The sequence below is a fragment of the Ziziphus jujuba genome, chromosome 7 (assembly GCF_031755915.1).
Source record: "Ziziphus jujuba cultivar Dongzao chromosome 7, ASM3175591v1".
Lineage (NCBI taxonomy): Eukaryota > Viridiplantae > Streptophyta > Magnoliopsida > Rosales > Rhamnaceae > Ziziphus > Ziziphus jujuba.
In genome coordinates this window covers 28,897,485-28,918,283 of record NC_083385.1, presented here as the reverse complement: position 1 = coordinate 28,918,283, position 20,799 = coordinate 28,897,485, and the positions used below count along the sequence as shown (strand labels likewise).

Here is a 20,799-nt window from a genome sequence, read left to right as displayed (position 1 = left end):
CTCATCATTCATGTAACACATTATTTTCTCACCTCTCTAAGTTCTTTTGATTTCATTATAATTTTCCATAATTATCTTTTTCTTCGATTTTTTTTTTTTTTTATCATTCACAACAATATTCTTTTATTTTAGTATCTCAAACCAACAATCTTCTAGTTGTGGAATTTACTAACAAAGTCAACTTTACTTGACTATTGGACACGAGTTTGATATATGGAGTATTTTTTTTTCCCCTTTTTTTCCTTGTATTTTTTTTGTTTTTTTTTAACTTTAGATTGGGAAAAAAAAATAAAAAATAGAGAGGTCTGAGAATGAAGTTGCAAAAGATGGAGTTGTAATCTATGGTTTGATATACATATTAGAGCCACAGATTCTAGATTCAATTCTTGTTAGTGCAAGTTTTAAAATTAATCCTCTTTCACTTTAATAAGAGTATAAGAGGTAATTTAAATTATCATATAGGAAAGAGTGGCAAATCTCAAAAGGTAAATGGATGATAAGGACTCCATACAATTCTTGAGAAACGCAAGTGAGAATTTTATAATTAGGCTAAGCGTCATGGGCTGCAAATGAATTTTTTTGGGGATAATTTTAGAATTTTTCACATTTAGCTGAAACTTAAATATGCATATATATATATATATATATGCATATATATAATTATAAATACATTAAATTTCAATTTTTTTAATTTTTTTATTATTTATTTTTATTTTTTATATAAGAGTGTCTTTGAGATTGCTTTTAGACCTCCTAAATTTGATTATGAAATTTTTTCTTTCTCATGAAGTGAAGTGTTTGGTAACCTATAAAATTTAAATTCTTTTACATTCAAACCTCAAAATATTAGAATCTTAGAGGCAGTCAAAGGTTAAGGTAGACATCAGTTCGGTTTAGTTGCTTTTTTTTAGCAACCTGAATTGAACCAAACCATTAGAAGAAACCAAATCAGTTCGAACCAAACATCATCACTTCAGTTTTGTTGGGCTTTAGCCCAATATTAGATTATTTTATTTATTTTTGAAAAATTTGTTAAATAATGTTATTATTAAATAATTTAAATTTAATATTATTAATATCTTAAACTAAATAATTTAAAACTATAAAAATATATAGTTAATAGTAATAAAAACATTTAAAAATATTTTTTATATATAGTCAATTCAATTCGATTTGGTTTTGGTTAAAAATTGCTTAAACCTAAACAAATCAACTATAGGACAAAAATCTAACAGTCCAAGCCATTTGTTAAGAAAAATAATAAATTTTTTATGATTCAGTTTTCTACCAATTTTGTTGCCAAAAAAGTTGTAATCTTGACACTCCATCAATTTCTTCAAATTGGAACTAGAAAAATTTTAAAGAGGAGCAATTTGATAATTTGCCAAAGTTAAGGGGGTAAATTGCTTCAAAATAAAATATAGAGGCCAAATTGAAACAAATATAAAAGTTGAAGGGGGTAATTTGTAATTTTTCCAATATTTTTTGTGCAATTGATCTCTATTGAAGAGATAAATAACTACTTATGATGATAAAAAATCTGCATCATTAATTGATATTTTGGGACTTCGGGGTCTTGAAAAATCTATATGGGGAGATTAAATTCCCTCAAAGGACCTATTCTATTTCTCATTGTGTTATTATTTTTCATGCTTTTTATGTTACAAACAAAATGGCTTAAACACACCTAGTATATATATATATATTAGGACTCTTACCAAGCATATATTATGGTTTATGCATCAATCTTCGGCTGTCATATCTTAAACATAATATTGAACTCTTACTAGTATATAAATTAATTGGTTGGAGGAATAGCAATTTAGAATTTTTGTAATTTAGTTGTTGCAGTCTAGTCTAATGTAAAATTTTGATAAATGGCAATTAATGTGAGTTTTAATAAATTAGAGGGTATTAAGATGTAAATTTATGAAATTAAAATGATTAAATAGCATCAAATTCGTCTAAATTGCATTTTGATATTGGTAAAGTGGAATGTAATCGTTAAACATGTTAGTTAAAAAAATCAAATTAAATTAAAATATAACAAATTAAAACTTGAGAGTTTAAATTAAAACTCTTTCAATTTCATTATCCAAACTGCAATTCCCTCAAACTAAATTATATTAAACTGCAATTCCCTCAAACTTCATTATTTAATTTAATTTAATTCATTAAACATTGCATTTGAACTGAAATGCAATAGAAATTACTATGTCAAAAAAATATATAGAGAAATTACATAAAATGGAAAAGACCATATGGAAGGCCTATTATAAAACTTTGTTAAAAAATAAAAGGTCCAAAGCATATAATTAACTCAAAAAATTAAAAATTAAGTTAAATAATGAATATTTGTCTAACTATTATATCCTTCGGATTAAAAAAAAAAAAAAAAAAAAAACTCTTTTGTTAGAATTTGAGTAAAGGATGAGAAATTTAATTTTACATGGTTATATGTTTTCTTACGTGTGAAGAAAAAAAACATTTTAAAGATAATTATACTTTTGGACTCTTTATTTTACCCACATTATTCATTTGCTTTGATTTTTTTCAATTTGATTCAGAAAGCTCAAATCTCCTTCATCAATTTCTTTATCATGAATTGGATTTCAGAAATTCTGATACCCTATGTAATTGAAGTCAAATCATGATTGCATTAAAAAAATTTAACCATATCTTTTATATATATATATATATATATGAAAAGGTTCTCTCCCTTTTACTCAAAAAAAGAAAAAAGAAAAAAAGAAAAAAAGAAAAAGGTTCTAGCATTTATAGATGTGACTCCAAGAATTCATTTGTCAAAAAAATAAATAAATAAATAAATTCAGACCCTCCAAAAAAAAGTTAAAAAAAAAAAAAAAAGAAGGGTGAGTAATTATTTGTCTCTCTGCATGTTATCTGTACATTGAACAGGCAATCTATATGGACAAAATTTTCTGAACATGAAAAAATTGAATGTGGTACAGACCATCATCGATCATGATTAATTTTTCCATGTCAATTATCATCTAACAGTAATCCAATTTTCTGAAGAATCAAAATGATTGTCTCTCTGTTGTCTTGCTGCCATCCAATTTCCTTCATGACACCTCCTTGCGAATGGATTTATTAATCTACTATCCTCTGCTTCTGTTTTTGTTTCTGCTTCCTGATCTGAATCTGATCCCTCTCCATATAATAATATTCCATTAACATTAATGTCTAACACACTTGCTGGTGAGAATGACACTAATTCTACTTCCTCTCTTGATGATTTTCTCAATGATGAATTTTCCCCAGAAACAAACGGATGGTTAAGCAGTTCTTCAGCCTTCCACCTTTTTCTTGGATCTCTTTCCAAACACTTGGCCAAGAAATCCAAACCCACTTGCGAAAACTTTGTAGGAAATTGAGGTTTGTCATTTCCACAAGCAATCTTCAGAATTGCAGCCATTGGATTGGAAGTGATTTCCACATCCCAGGGAGGGTTTCCTGTTGCCATTTCAATGACCGTGCATCCCAGTGACCAAATATCCGAAGCTAAATCTAACTCTTTTTTCCTCAAAACTTCTGGTGCCATCCACAAGGGTGTTCCAACAATGTTTTGCCAAGAGTCCACAAATCCCTCATCATCGGTGGTTTTTTTGGTCATCCTCTTTGCGCTCCCAAAATCTGCCAGTTTGACATTTCCAGAGGAACTCAGGAGCACATTTTTGCATTTCAAATCACAATGAACAATCCCATTGTCATGAAGATATTTGAGACCCAGAAGAATTTCTTTGGTGTAAAGTCTAATAACTTGCTCATCTAGGGACCCACCAAATATGTGTACCACATCCAACAAGTTTCCTCCTGCCATGTACTCCAAGAACACATTGTAATTTTGTTGCTCACCATTTTTGTCAATTGAGAATTCCTTTCCTATGCAATGGACTATGTGTGGGGAATTCAAACTCTCAAGGATATCGGCTTCGTTTTCTAAAGCTTGAACACCAATACCAGATTGTGCAGATTTCACAACGAAAAGTCTTCCGGTAGATTTTGCCAAAGCCATATGGATGGTCCCAAAAGAACCTGAACCCACCAATTTTCCCCTCACCCATTCACCTGGAACAGGGCATCTCCATTGATGATTTCTATCCATTTTGTGTTCTACCAAAATGGGTAGAAACAACAAGGAGGATCCTTTGGTTACTCGGAAAATCAATAACAAAACCCAATTCATAACAAGAAATTTTTTTTTTTTCTTTTAATGAAAGAAAGAAAGAAAAAAACCAAGAAAATTTTTTAAGAGCGGTTTTCCCTGGGATTTGGAAAAACCGCTCTCACAACAAGAAAACCAGTAATTCTTTTTCCAATGGAAGAATTTGGTTTCCTTGTTGTGAATTGAAAGTTTGATCGTGAGCAAATGGGATTCTGTTGAATGTATGTTATGGCATTCAAAAACAAAAAAAGAAAAAGAAAAAAAAGTTCAGGGTGTAAATATAAAACGGTTGGTAATCCTGGCCTTGAGGGAAGCTTTTCTAAATCAGAAGAATAAATAAAATAAAATAAAATAAAAAAATTATCCAACCAATAATTGCCATCTGGACAATCTTGCACATTTCCTGATTCAAGGTAGAGCCTTGGTTCCTTCAAAAAAATAAAAAAATAAAAATAAAAAATAAAAAAAGATAGAGGTAGAGCCTTGGTATTTTTTTTTTTTTCTTTTTATGAGTCAGACACAGTAATAAAATTGTATTATACAGTTTTTATATTCAATTAGTCACTGAGGTTAGATTTTAAAGTCGTAAACACACAAAAAAAAAAAAAAAAAAAAAAACAATAAGTGCTGGCGCTGGAAGAGAAAAATGGCATTTCTTCGTCGTGCATGAAACTGAAAGATGATAAATGTACATGAAAGATGATAAATGTACAGAAGTTAAAAAAACTTAAAACATGGAGAATATTCCATATATACCCCTTGAAAATTTATAAATTTATATTAATTTATATTAAGATTTGAAATTACAATCGGTATCCTTACAAAAGATGTAAATGAAATTATTTGTAAATGAAATTATTTCAAAAGGTATGAATGAAATAAAATAGAAAAAAAAAATTATTTGAAATCTAAAAGAAGATAGATGATATTTTTAAAATTACAAAGATCGAATTATATTTAAATCAAATCTCAGAAAAAGATAAACGAAATTAACCCATTTTTCTATTTTTCTGTTTCCAATTTTGTTTGAAACATGTTATTTTCGTTTTTCATTTAGTTCATTTTGAATCAATAAGACATCGTGCCAAAACTGGACATGGAAGGGGATACTAAATGCTTATAATAATTGATTGGTGCTCTTTGCTAAAAAAAAGTAAAAATAATAATTGTTGTTGGTCTAATCTCCGTTATATATATATATATATATATGTATATATATACAAGGTTGGTTTGGTTCATATACCAAGATATTTGCCAAATATTTTTTTATAAGTAACATCCTATCGATTGAATGGATAGATCTAATCATGTAAAAATTATGGACCAAACCACTCATAAATTCTCAAAGTCTATCCATCCTTAAATTTACCAAATCACAGGTTAAAATGATTTGTTAACATATATTTGTTGATTTTTCAAGATGATTTGTCAATCATTTATATATATAATATATATATATATATAGTGACTATTTAGCATCTTTACATCACATATTTTCCAACAGAAAATAAATGATGAAGATAAAACCCAAAGAGTTTTTGTGGGAAATGGGGCTGAGAAAAAAAGATATTTGAGAACCTTCATAGAAAAATATTTAAAAATCAAAGGGTAGTAGTTCAAACTAATTTAGAAGTTCAAAAATATACCAAATTGTATTTAATTGGTCATTTAGAAATAAAATTAGTTACTAAATTTATTTAACAAATGCCTATTAGTCTCATCCGTAGGGAGAGTTTTCTCTCATGGTTCGCATGAGTGTTTCAGTCTTCTCATTTGGCAAAGTTTTATGGAGGAAATTCAAAATAAATTCAATCAAAAGTTAAGTCTTACTGTTTACTATGAATGATTGTGATTCTTTAATAATTCAAAAGGATTTGCGTCACACAGAGGATGAAGATTTGAAATTATGCTTGCCGGTGCAAATTCTATTTTTAAATCATGTTAATAAACGAGGCCCTTAGGGATATGTGTTATAGTTTTCCTTATTGGGCTAACTGTAAATGATATCTTAATGGGCTTTGGGCTTTTAATTTTGTATTTTCTTAGGTTTGGTTTTGAGAAATATGTGGGATTTGATCAAAAATTGAAATGTATGTTTGAGAGTTTTTTGGGAACACGTTGGCTTTAAGAGTTTCACGAGCACACGTTTTGTGTTAAAGTGTTGGATGCACATCATTCTTTACAGTTCGTAGTTGAAACTGAGAAAAAATATTTTTTTTTATGGAAAAACAACAGGAAAAAGAGTAGAGAGAGCAATTTTGAGTTATAAAGAAATACATTGAGTTCAGTGTGGGTAGTAAAATAAAGGTATACAGAAAGTTCACAGATATAGATCTTAGAGGTGTTATGTTTGAAATCTTTGCTTCTGTTGCATCTTAGGAGACGACCATCAGAAATATTTACACCAATGGGCGGAAATCATCTTAAGGAGAATGTGGTACCCACAGGCCTTAGTCAAGTTTTCAAAAAAGTAAATCACCATTAACAAGAACATACAGATTCTAATTTAAATTGTTTAATTTCTGTATTTTGTTTATATTAATTTTATTTCATCCACATATATGTACTTATATATTCTTCCATATATTTTTCTAACAGCCTTAAGATGATTCCATTTATATATGTTTATATTTGTGGATTGTATACATTTATTTGTTCTGGTTCTATTTCTTTGTTCAGTGTGTTTTGTAAAAAGAAAAAAAAAAAATACTCTGCATCATATCCATGAGTGAGAAAATTTTGTTTGGGCATTTGTTATTTTTGTTTAATCAAAATTTATATGCCCATGATTTTATAACTTTCTTTGGGTGTTTGAGATTATATATATTTGTTTGTTTCGATTGTGGGAAAAAAGAAAAATTATTATTCCCGTGGCTTATAAAATTTATTCGGCATATATTTATTTTTGTTTTAATCAAAAAAATTTTCCATAAAAAGAATCGCTTATGATTTATGAATTTTTTGGCAATCTTTGGGTGAATTTACATTGCTGGAACAGTGAAAAGTTGGTGAAAAATTGAAATCGAGTTGGCTGACTCGTTTACCAGGAAAACAGGTCAAAATTGACCGGCTAGAGGTTGAAGACGGGTCGATAGATGGGTAAAAGGGTTAAAAAAGTGGGTAAAAATGGATTCTGAGTTCGTGGGCCTAAGATTAAATTCTGTTAGTTCTGAACCTATTGCAAAGCTTAGCCCGTGGTTAAAATAGACTACTGTTCAGCCTAAAACCCAGGACCAAATCAGACCATGGCCCATGTGAACTATCGCCCAATTGATAAAAGGCCTCCATGTGTAGCGAAATGATTGGTGCCACGTGGCACAATGAGGTAATGACAAGTGGGGTATAGTGGCAAGGCAACGTGGGTGTATAGTGGCAAGGTCACGTGTCACACAGTCGCGAGGCCACGTGTCTTCTAGAAATTATGCCACATGTCGAGCCATAAAAGGTGACATATGTTGGCCTTTTGCATGTGCCACGTGTTGAAATATGGTAGGGACATGTGTCAAACTCTACTATGTGATACATGGGGAGCCACGTCAGCATGGATGACACATGGCCATGTGCCACATCAGCATGTGGCGCTACATGGCAGATGACACATCACTGTGCAGTGCCACATCATCATGTGGTGCCACATCAGTATTACATCAATGATGATGTCATCATTGTGTAATTGATGATGTCAGTCTTGGTGGATATATAAAGCAATTTTGTGAGATTATACAACAATTTTGTGGGTGTATACAGTACTTTTATGGGTGTATATAAAAAATTTGTGGTGTATATAGAAACCTTATAAAATCATTTTTTTTGTGTTTTTCCTATTGAAAATTGATTATAATTAGTTTGTTAAGATAGAAAATAATAACTAATTATTTTTTATTTTGTGATTTATACAGAAATGGCAAGTGAAGATAATATGACTCTGCCCACTTAGACTCCTGTGATTTAGATGCCTCCTCCTACGAATCATACAGAGAGATCTGAGAAGTTTAATGGAGCACACTTTAAGAGGTGGTAACAGAAGATACTGTTCTACTTTACTACACTTAACCTTGCGAGATTCTTGATTGAAAACGTGCTACTAAGTACTGAAGAGAGTAATACAGAGACACTCATGGTGATAAATGCATGAACACATTTCGATTATTTATGTTGGAATTACATCCTGAATGGCTTATCTAATGCCTTGTACGGACTGTACTGTGGCACGAAGTTAGTAAAAGAGTTGTGGGAAACTTTGGACCCAAATACAAAATCGAGAATGCAGAAAGTTTGTTGTGGGTCGATTCTTGGACTATGTGATGGTGGATTCAAAGCCATTGATGAATCAAGTACATGAGCTGCAAGTACTCATTCATTGAATGAACTTCTCGCTGAAGGGATGATAATTAATGAAACCTTTCAAGTAGCTACTATGATTGAGAAGCTACCTCCTAGTTGGGAAGAAATTTTCAGAAATTATCTCAAGCATAATAGAAAGAAAATGGATATAGAGGCTCTTGTTGGCAAGCTTTGGATCGAAGACAACTATAGGAGATCTGATAAAAGATCTTTGAAGGCCGTGGTGAAGGCTAATATTGTGGAACATGGTCAAAACTCCAAGAACAAAAAGAAAACTTAAAAAGATTCCAAGTTGGGGCCTAAATGAGGGATCTCCAAAAATGCCAAATTTCAAGGCAAGTGCTTTAACTGTGACAAGATTGATCACAAAGCTACAAAATGTAGACTGCCGAAAAGAAAGAGGAACAAAGAGGCACAGATAATGGAGCACATCATTTGAGAGGTTGATGACATTGACTTTAGTGCCATTGTCTCTGAGGTGAACTTGGTGGTATCAAATCCTAAAGAATGGTAGATTGATACTAGTGCAACCCGTCACGTTTGTTCTGACAAGAATTTGTTCACCTTCTTCGAACCAAATAAAAATGGGAAGAAATTGTTCATAGGGAATTCTGCCACATCCAAAATCCAAGAGAAGGACAAGATAGTTCTAAAGATGACCTCTGGAAAGGAGCTAACTCTGAACAATGAGTTGTATGTTCCAGACATTCGTAAGAATTTGGTATCTAGATCCTTGCTGAGCAAACATGATTTTTGTTTAGTGCTTGGGTCAGATAAGGTTATTTTGTCCAAATGTGGAATATTTATGAGAAATGATTATGTAGTCAATGGTTTATTTAAATTCAATGTAATGACTGTAAAGTCAAAAGTTATTAATAATGCCAGTAAACAATACTTTTTCTGTTTACTTGCTTGAGTCTTCCATTTTATGGCAAGGTAGATTAGGACATGTTAATTTTAATTCTCTGCAGAGGTTAATTAACTTGAATCATATTCCCACGTTTGAAATTGATTCCAAATATAAATGTGAAACTTGTGTAGAGGCAAAATCAACGGGGCTATCATATCAAACAATTGAAAGAAATAATGAACCTTTGGATTTAATACATAGTGATGTATGTGATTTGAAATTCATTCCGACTAAAGGTGGTAATAAGTATTTTATCATCTTTATTGATGATACCACGATACTGCTATGTATACTTGCTTAAGAGTAAGGTAAGGATGAGGCCATAGAGAAATTTATTCTCTATAAAATAGAAGCTAAGAATCAACTCAGCAAAAAGATAAAGTAATCAGAAGTGATCGTGACGGCGAGTATATAACACTATTTGATGAGTATTATGCTCAACATAGTGTTAGACATGAAGTTACTCCACCATATTCACCGCAATCAAATGATATTAGTGAACGGAAAAATCGTACCTTAAAGGATATGATGAATGCAATGCTGATAAGTTTTGGATTACCTCAGGCCTTGAGGGGGGAAGCCATTTTGTCGGCAAACGATCTTTTATATAAGATGTCCTGAAAGGATAAGATGAAGACACCCTACGAGTTTTGCAAGGGTAGACAATCTTCCATAAATACTTATGAGTGTGGGGTTGTCTAGCCAAAGTAGTGGTACCTACTCCAAAAAGAGTGAAGATAGGTATCAAAATAATTGATTGCATCTTCATAGGATATGCACAGAATAGTAATACATATTGGTTTCTTATGTATAGGTCAGAAATTTCCGATATATATAAGAACATGATAATGGAATCAAGAAATGTGTCATTTTTTGAACACATTTTTCTGTATAAGTGGGAAGAAGGACCGAGTTTGTTTTGACGAACTTATGATGCTATCAATGATGATAATCATGATAGTGATAAAGAACAGGAGAGTGAAGTTAAGACTGAGGTTGATCTGAGATGAAGCAAGAGAGTAAGAATGGAAAAATCCTTCAGTCCAGATTTTCTTATTTTCATTCTAGAAAGTGAATCTTAAAGTTTCCAAGAAGTTATAAACTCTCTTGAAGGAAATTTATGAAAAGAGGCCCTAAAAAGTGAGATTGATTCCATCTTGCAGAATCACACCTGGGAGTTAGTAGATCTTCTTCCAGGTTGTACACCTTTGGGTTACAAATGCATTTTGAAATGAAGATAAAACCAGATAGAACAATAGATAAATACAAGGGGAGACTTGTAATTAAAGGATACAAGAAACAGAAAGGACTTGATTATTTTGATACCTATTCTCTAGTAACGATGATAAATTCCATAAGAATGATAAAAGCATTTGCTGCATTGTGAGATCTTGAAGTACATCAAATGGATGTTAAAACAATCTTTCTTAATGTAGATCTAGATGAAGAGATCTACATGGAGCAATCTGAGGGTTTCTTCGCACCAGAACAATAGAGGAAAGTATGTAGATTTGGTAAGTCTTTGTATGGACTTAAACAAGCTCCAAAGCAATGGCATTGAAGGTTTGATAGTGGCATGCTAAGTGATGGATTTAAAATAAATGAGTGTGGTAAATGTGTCTATATAAAAAATACAGAGAATGGATACATAATTTTTTTTTTTTTTATGTAGATGACATACTCATTGTAGGAAGTAACAACAATACGGTCTGAACTACAAAAACCATGTTAAAGTCCAAATTTGACATGAAAGATATGAGGCTTGCTAATGTGATTTTAGGAATGAAAATCACGAGAACTTCGAATGAGATCATTCTAAGTCAAACATATTATGTGCATAAAATACTGGCTAAGTTTAGTAATGATGATACTGGTGTCAGGACCCGTCCAAAGTTCCCCACCGGAACCCTAGATAAGCCCTGATCCCAGGGAAACCCTACCGGACCCTTCTGTGGAAGATCCGGCAGAACCTCCCCTAAGGGATGGACTTACCACAAAATTCCCTGCACTGAAAACACACTTCTATAATTGTCCCCTTATTCCTCCCACAGTACTACAAACTGGTTCCACAAATTTTCAGCACCCAAAATAAAAATACAGTAATCTAGTGCAATACAAATACCTAAGTGTTCCATACAGTATACAGAGCTTTATGAAATACTACAAAGTATAGAATACAGCAAGAGTGAAAGAAATATTACAACTGCAGTAAAAGAAGAACAAGGTACTGCACGAACTAATACAGCGAGGAAGATCGAGTCCGCTCCGAATGAACACCGACAACCTGGTACCTAGAGGAACGGAATTTAAGAGTGTGAGATGCTAATCATCTCAGCGACCCTACTACTTTACAATGTAATACCACGGTAATAGGTATATAAATAATAATTATTTGGAAATAATATTTTCTCTCAAAACCCTTACCATTCTCTCAGTTGGAAAGGTTCCCCTTTTAAAACATTTTCACAAAACCCTTTTATTCATATTCCCAGAAAACCAAGACATCAAATAAATATCCGAACAGTAATAATTAATTTTAATTCCAATACAGCTTTAAAACATTTTATTTGTAAAACATAGTTCCGAAAATCAGTTGATGCACCCACTATATACCAGTGGCGCCAACAGTACCCAGCGTCCCAAGGTACCGCCAGACAGGAGGTTATAGAGAGAAACCGGCATACGGTCGCGTGGCGTCCCACTGCGCCGCTGCTAACCTGGTGTCCCGGCCAAAGGGGGATGGCCACCCTCTCCGATGGCATACACAGGACACCCTCATAATATCACCTGCGCGCTACTCACACCCACCTGCGCGCTAATCACAACCGTGTGCACACTAACCATATCACATATACCATATCACATATAATCAGAACACCAGTACGTGCACGGTGCATCCAAAAATCATAAAATCCACAATTTAAATTATAAAACAAATTTCACATTTTTCATAAACATAGCGGGCATAATCCATCCGCTTGAACCGGGAATTTTCCCACAATTTCTTTGTAATCAATGCCATAAATCCCATGATTTTCAAATCCACCAACTCCCAAATCCATCAATTCAAATATCCACAGTTTTTTCCAAGCATAAATAATTTCTCGAAATATCATAATCAAATCTCATAATATTTTATGGGCATATTTTATAAAAATTGAAATCACCAACATAACCAAATATTTTCCTTGAAATATTTGAAAATCAAATCGTGCCCAATTTACCATTAAAACCACACCAATTTCAAAATCCACAAAACCATAAAATAATTTCACATGGCATCAAAATGCACATTTTCTTAAATCCAGTAAATTCATAAATAATTCCACAATAATCCAATAAATATTTGGCACAAGAAATTAATTTCCAAATATTTAAATCACACATAATATATTCACCAATTAAATTTCCCAAATAAATTTGAAGGTGGGTCACTCACCTTGTGCACGTATCTCAATCAAGATCCTCCGCAGGATCGACTCCGCTACTCGCACGTGCACCTAAAACATCCACAGTACCAAAACCACAAATATTAATATTTTATTCCGGTAATCCCCAAATGGGTACCCGGGGAGCGAACACCAAACGATAACTAAAATTTACAAATTATATACCGAATCGAAGCTCGAGTGATGCTAATCACAGATCCGGTCTTAATTTCCGATGATCGTACCCGACGGGGTCAGAATTTTATCGGGAAGCTTTTCGGGTTTCGGCTCCGCAATTCTCCCAAACCGTGGCGAATTGGGGGAAACGGAAGTCGTATTTGGGTTCAGGAGGTCGAACACTGCGGACTGGAGCTGGCCGGAATTTCGGGTACTCGCCGGAACAGTATTTTCCGGCGGGCCGCCGCGGTCACCGGCAACCGTCGCCGGCGGCGGCGCGTGCGGTGGCCGTTGGCTGTGAAATTTTGCAGACTTGTAGATCGTGAGGAGAGCAATCCAACGGGACTGGCGGTGAGCAAAATGGAGGTCGGACGGCGGAGAAATCTTGGTTTGAAGATTTCCGACCCCTCGCCGGAAAACGCTCCGATCCCGGCGCGTCGATGGTCTGATGGCAGTGATTTTTGGTGGGTAGGCCGGACTTGAGGAGAGGATCAAGGCTGTCAGGCGCGTGTGGCCGAAAAATGGCCGGAACAGTGCCGATTCGCGGTGGCCGGCGGTGGAGGGGGAAAAATTGCCGCCAAACTTCGGACGTCCGATCTGGGCAACCTGGCTGGCCGGCGTGTGTACAGTAACTAGGCCGGAAAACTTGAAAAAGTCCGGCGGCCGGCGGATCCTCTCTCTTTCTTTCTCTCTCCTCTCTCTCTTTCTCTCTCTTCTCTCTCTTTCTCTCTCTTCCCCGAGAGTTTTAACAAATAAAAACCCTGTGTGATACTGTTCATGCCACGTGGACCAATCAGAAGCTGACACGTGGCGTTACTGTGCACTTAAGCCAAATATATTAAAATAATACGGTACCCGGCGAATTTCAAACGTCCGTAACTTTTTAACCACATGTCCGATTTAAGCGTGCCGCTAGTCTATGAACTCGTATCGACGAGTACTTTACAACCATACAAGAGTCAACTCAAAATTACATCACAAGAAAAAGTCAACTCCCGACACCTTCTGGACAGTTTGCACTTCAACTTGTTTCGCCCATAACTTTCAAACCGTAGCTCCGTTTTCGACGTGCTGCTAGTCTACGAACTCAGGGCGTCATGCACTTCGCCACGGTACCCTGGTCAACTCGAAATTGCCACCGAGTCAAAAAGTCAACTTTTGACCCCTTCGGTCAACGATCAACGGTCAACGGTCAACCTCGGTCAACGTGCACGGATTCCGGTGCGATTCGGGACGGGGTGTTATACTGGTATAGCCAGAACACCCTTGATATGAGTTTACACTTATCCAAAAATAAAGGGAAGAGTGTATTTTAAGTGGAATACGCAAGGGTGATTGAAAGTTTGAATACAACAGTGAGAACTGAAGTGTACCAGAAAGGAATCTGTGTGAACTATGTTGTCATTTACACAAATGACGAAATGGTTTATAAATATTGCAGCTACCATTAGTTAGTAAAGTAGAGATAGTCTCACAAGGAAATGTTCAAAGAATAATATCTATCTATTTTGTGCAGGTTTCAACCGCAAAGCTTTACTATCAGAGTCATACTTTGTTCCTAGCAGTCAAAACATTCATATAGGGGATTGTTATAGTTTTCTTTATTGGGCCAAGTGTGAATGATTTCTTAATGGGCTTTAGGCTTTTAATTTTATATTTCTTACAGTTTGGTTTTGAGAAATATGTGGGATTTGATCAAAAATTAAAATGGCGTTTGAGAGTTTCATGAGCACACGTTTTGTGTTAATGTTTCGATGCACACTCATTCTTTACAGTTCGTAGTTGACACTGAGAAAAAAAAACTTTTTTTTTCTGGAAAAACAACGAGAAAAAGAGTAGAGAGGGCAATTTTGAGTTATAAAGAAATACGTTGAGTTCAATGTGGGTTGTAAAGTAAATGTATCCAGAAGCTTAGCAGAGATAGATTTTAGAGGTGCTGTGTCTGAGATATTTGCTTCCGTTGTATCCTAGGAGACGACCATCAGAAACATCTACACTAGTAGGCGGCAATCATCTTAAGGAAACTGTAGTATCACACAGGCTTCGGTCAAGTTTCCAAAAAAATAAATCACCATTAACAATAACATATAGGTTCTAATTGAAATTGTTTAATTTTTGTATTTTGTTTACGTTAATTTTATTTTATCCACATATATTTACATATATATTCTTCCATATATTTTCGTAACAATATGATGAATGGTCTGTGGTAGCCATCCATGCCTAAGCAATTAGAGATATTTCAGAGAATGGATATCTATGTCAATTTTCAAGTTTTAATGAGAAGGATAAAGTCCTATAAGGAGCTCCATGGCATTTTGATAATGCATTGATTTTATTGGATGACAAGTTTGATAATACTGTTCCAGACACTCTGGAACTTACAAAGGCTTTGTTCTGGATGCAAGTTAATGATATTCCTCTTTCGATATGGCCAAGGGCATTGGAGAGTTAATTAGAGGGAAACTTGGTGACTTGGTGTGTGTTGACCCAAATGAAGATGGCAAGTGTTGGGGTCGCTTCATGAGGAAACCATTGCGAAGGGGAATGAAAATTCAATTGGAAGATGGTGAACATTATTGGACTACTTTTCTCTATGAATGCCCACCATGTTTTTGTTTCGTCTGTAGACTTGTTGGACAATTGCAAAAAAGATTGTATAGCAGTCTCTCTAAGTTTCAAAGAGCAATATGGTCGCTAGCTACGTATTAGTGACATTCTCCAATGAAGATTGTTGACTTTAATGAGAGTACTTCAAAATCTAAGCTTGGTGAAAACAAAACTGGTTCACATCGTGCTGTAAGTTCTTTGGATTTGCATCCTGAGATGCTATCTACAGCATCATTGATGAATGGTTCAATCAAGTTACAACTGCTTGCAGTTACATATGATGATGTGGCAAAATATATGTTGGTTGATTTTGATACCCTTGGAGGCCAAATCATCAATACTGAGAGTGTTACGTTATTAAATGGCATGGCTCCACAAGATATGACACATGGAAAAATTAAGAACGATTTCATTGGGCCTGTAGTTTCTAATGGAGGTGATACTTTAGTGATTGCTACTGATTGGCTTTGTGGAGGTGATACGTAATATAACATTTTTTCACAAACTATGCAACTTCAAGGAGGAGAGATCATACTACACAGCATCACTAATAATTGTGAGAATGAGTTATGGATAATGCTGGGATTGTCGAGGTCTTTGTATGTTATTATGAGGAATTGCTTAAGGCTCGGGGGTCCATACAGGATTCAAACGTATTTTTGGGAGTTGAAGATCACTAATGAATCAAAACTTATGCTCTCGTTTTCGGCAGAAGAAATACATACAAGCCTGTGATCCAAATGAGCCCCACAAAAGCTCTTAGATTTGACAGATTACCTGCTTTATTTTTTAGAAATACTGGAACGTGATTATTGAGGATGTGACTAAAGCATGTTTGGGTTTTCTGAATGATGGTTAGGAATTGGGTCGATTAAACCATACTCTAATCACCTTCATTCTAAGGTAAATGGAGTACATTTTGTATATGAATTTCAACCAAATAAGTTGTTGCACTGTTCTTTACAAAATTATGTTGGGAAAATATCATATATGAATATATGTAAATACATGTGGACAATTTAATACAAAATAAATAAAATAAATACAAAATAAATAAAGCATTTTAGAACCTGTAGGTGCTTGAAATTGATCTGCTTTCTAGAAAGGTTGACAAAGGCCTGTGTGATACCACAGTGTCCTTAAAACGTTTTACGCCCATCGGTGCAGGAGTTTTGTAGCGAACGTCTCTCAGGATACAACGGCTACAAAAGCTTTCAGATTCAGCACCTCTGAAGCTTTTCTCTTCGAACTCTCTGTGTACCTTTACTTTACCACTGTTTTTTTTTTCCTCTATTTTTTTTTTCTCTTTCTTTCTGTATTTCCTTCCAAAAATAAAAATTGAAAAGAACGTTGCAGTACGTGCAACCTTCAAACTCTCACCAAGGAGTTATTCTCCCGTAAAACTCTCTCCCACTATTATCAAAAATATTATTTGATTTAAATAAAAATTATTATAACAAAACTCAACAACCGAAAACCCAAATCATTCACACTTGTGGGCCTAGGCCCAACTCTAACAATCCCCCACATGAATGATTTGATTTAAAAATACAAACATGACTCTAGTGGTAAAGCTCTACAGTCGGAACCTGCATAGGATAGGTAGATGTTACTCTTTGAACCTTCCCTTGAGAGACTACATTTTCTTTACTGACTTATGGTAGAAGCAATATCTTTGAACCATGTCGTCTTTTGTGTAAATGACAACATAGCCCACACATGATTCCTTCCTGGTACACTTCAGTTCTCATTGTTGTGTTCATTTTGGCCCTGAACACCTCCCTAGTTCTGCGAGAGTTTCTAAAGAATTGTGCCCTAAACAATTCTCCTTTGAAGCGGCCACTCTTCTCTCTCACATAGGTGATTCCTATTTCTTATATAATTAGCATACCTATGCATAGATTACTAACACACACTTATAGGAATCATTAAAAGCATACTTTTATGTTTAACCCCTTTCTATCATTGTTTCATCATAGGAATGGGCAGAGGATTAACCCCCCACAGTAATCCATACTAGTCTTTACAATTGAGTTGTCCCATTGAACCTAAATCTTGGGATCTCCAGTCAACTAGGTTGGGTTTCCATCGTATTGACTTTATTCACGGGCTTCAATCCCATTCCCCTCGATGACTTCTCAACTAGTTCTCTATTTAACCCTTTGGTTAGCGGATCCGCAATGTTATCTTTTGACTTCACATAGTCTATTGAGATAACTCCAGTTGAGATTAATTATCTAATGGAATTGTGTCTACAACAAATGTGTCTAGACTTTCCATTATACATAATATTCTGTGCCCTGCCAGTCGCAGATTGACTATCACAATGTAAACTTATTGTTGGCACAGGTTTAGGCCACCTCAGAATGTCCTCTAAAAATTGGCGTAGCCATTTTGCCTCTTCACCACATTTATCTAGAGCAATAAACTCGGATTCCATAGTGGATCGAGCTATCACAGTTTGTTTCGAGGACTTCCATGTCACAGCTGCACCGGCTAATATGAATACATAGCCACTAGTGGATTTTGAATCATTTATATTTGATATCCAATTTGCATCACTGTATCCTTCTAATACAGCAGAATATCTTGTATAGTGCAGTCCATATTCACGAATATATCGTAGATATCTTAGTACTCTAACGATCCCTTTCCAATGATCTTCATTTGGATTACTCGTGTATCTACTTAGTCTACTTATTGCGTAGGCTAAGTCTGGTCTGGTACAACTTATCAAGTACATCAGACTTCCAATCACCCTAGTATATTCTACTTGAGATACACCTTCTCCTTTATTTTTGGATAAGTGTAAACTCATATCTATGGGTGTTCTGGCTATACTAGTATCATTATTACTAAACTTAGCTAGTATTTTATCTACATAATGAGTTTGACTAAAAATGATTCCATTTGAAGTTCTCATGATTTTCATACCTAAAATCACATCTGCAAGCCCCATATCTTTCATGTTAAATTTAGAATTGAACATGGCTTTTGTAGTTCGGACTATATTGTCGTCACTACCTACTATGAGTATGTCATCTACATACAAACATAGAATAACCTATCCATTCTCTGTATCTTTTACATAGATACACTTGTCACATTCATTTATTTTGAACCTATCTTTTAGCATGGCATTATCAAATTTTTGATGCCATTGCTTTGGAGCTTGTTTAAGTCCATATAAGGACTTTACCAATCTACAGACTTTCCTTTCTTGTCCTGGAGCAGTAAAACCCTCAGGTTGCTCCACGTAGATCTCTTCCTCTAGATCTCCATTCAGAAAGGCTGTTTTTACATCCATTTGATGTACTGCAAGATCCCGCAATGCTGCGATTGCTAGTACCATCCTTATGGAATTTATCCTCGTTACTGGAGAATAAGTGTCAAAATAATCAAGGCCTTCTTTTTGCTTGTATCCCTTAATTACAAGCCTTGTCTTGTATTTATCTATTGTTCTATCTGCTTTCATCTTCCTTTTAAAAATCCATTTGTAACCCAAAGGTTTACAACCTGGAAGAATATCTACCAACTCCCAAGTGTGATTTTGCAGGATGGAATCAATTTCACTTTTAACTGCTTCTTTCCATAAATTCCCTTCAGGAGAATTTATGGCCTCTTGGAAGCTTTGAGGTTCACTTTCTAGCATATAAGTACAAAATTCCGAACCGTAGGAATTTTCTGTTCTTACTCTCTTGCTACGTCTAAGCTCAACCTCAGTTTCTTGTTCTTGATCACTATCATGATTATCATCATCCATAGTATCATAAGTTCATTTAGACGTACTCGATCCTTCTTCCACTTTATATGGAAAAAAGTGTTCGAAAAATGATGCATTTCTCGATTCCATTATTGTGTTCTTATGTATATCAAAAATTTCTAACCTATACACGAGAAACCGATATGTACTACTATTCTGTGCATATCCTATGAAGATGCAATCAACAGTTTTGGGACCTATCTTCACCTTTTTAGGTGTAGGTACAACTACTTTAACTAGACACCCCCACACTCGTAAATATTTGTAGGAGGGTTGTCTTCCCTTCCATACTTCATAGGGTGTCTTTACCTTATCTTTCCGAGGCAGCTTATTTAAAAGGTCATTTGCCGACAAAATGGCTTCCCTCCACAAGTTCTGAGGTACTCCAGAACTTATCAACATTGTATTCATCATTTCTTTCAAGGTTCTATTTTTCCGTTCAGCCACACTATTTGATTGTGGCGAATATGGTGGAGTAACTTCATGTATTATGCCATGTTGAGCACAATATTCTCTGAAAGGAGTTACGTACTCTCCACCACGATCACTTCTGATCACTTTAACTTTCCTGTTGAGTTGATTCTCAACTTCCGTTTTATAGAGAATAAATTTCTCTATAGCCTCATCCTTGTTTTTAAGCAAGTATACATAACAGTATTTCGTGCTATCATCAATAAAGGTGATAAAATACTTATTACCACCTCTAGTCGGTGCGAATTTTAAATCACGTATATCACTATGTATTAAATCCAAAGGTTCGTTATTTCTATCAATTGTTTGATATGATGACCTCGTTAATTTTGCTTCCACACAAGTTTCACACTTATGATTGGAATCAATTTCAAATGTGGGAATATGATTTAAGTTAATTAATCTCCGCAGGGAATTAAAATTAACATGTCCTAGTCTACCATGCCATAAAATGGAAGACTCAAGCAAGTAAACAGAAGAACTACTAGCTTTATTCATCTCCTTAGGCTTTACAGTCATTACATTCAGTTTGAATAAACCATTGACTACATAGCCCTTTCCCACAAACATCCCAAATTTAGACAAAATAACGTTATCTGACTCAAACACTAAGCGAAAATCATGTTTGCTCAGCAGCGATCCAAATACCAGATTCTTGCGAATGTCTGGAACATACAATACATTATTCAGAGTCAGCTCTTTCCTCGAGGTCATCTTCAGGATTACTTTGCCCTTACCTTGGATTTCTGAGGTAGCGGAGTTACCCATAAACAGCTTCTCCCCATTCTTCTTTGGTTTGAAGGAAGTGAACATACTCCTATTCGAACACACGTGGTGGGTCGCACCAGTATCTATCCACCACTCTCTAGGATTAGATCCCACCAAGTTCACCTCAGATATCACAGCA

General features: G+C 34.6%; 1 protein-coding gene across 1 annotated transcript; it reads right to left on the bottom strand.

Annotated features, from left to right (window-relative positions):
• Positions 1-2,779: 2,779 nt before the first annotated feature.
• On the bottom strand, positions 2,780-4,409 carry LOC107434197 (mitogen-activated protein kinase kinase kinase 18). The gene has a single exon (XM_016045628.4). The coding sequence runs from the start codon at positions 4,208-4,210 to the stop codon at positions 3,011-3,013; it is 1,200 nt and encodes a 399-aa protein (XP_015901114.3). The 5' UTR covers positions 4,211-4,409; the 3' UTR covers positions 2,780-3,010.
• Between the last annotated feature and the right edge of the window lie 16,390 nt (positions 4,410-20,799).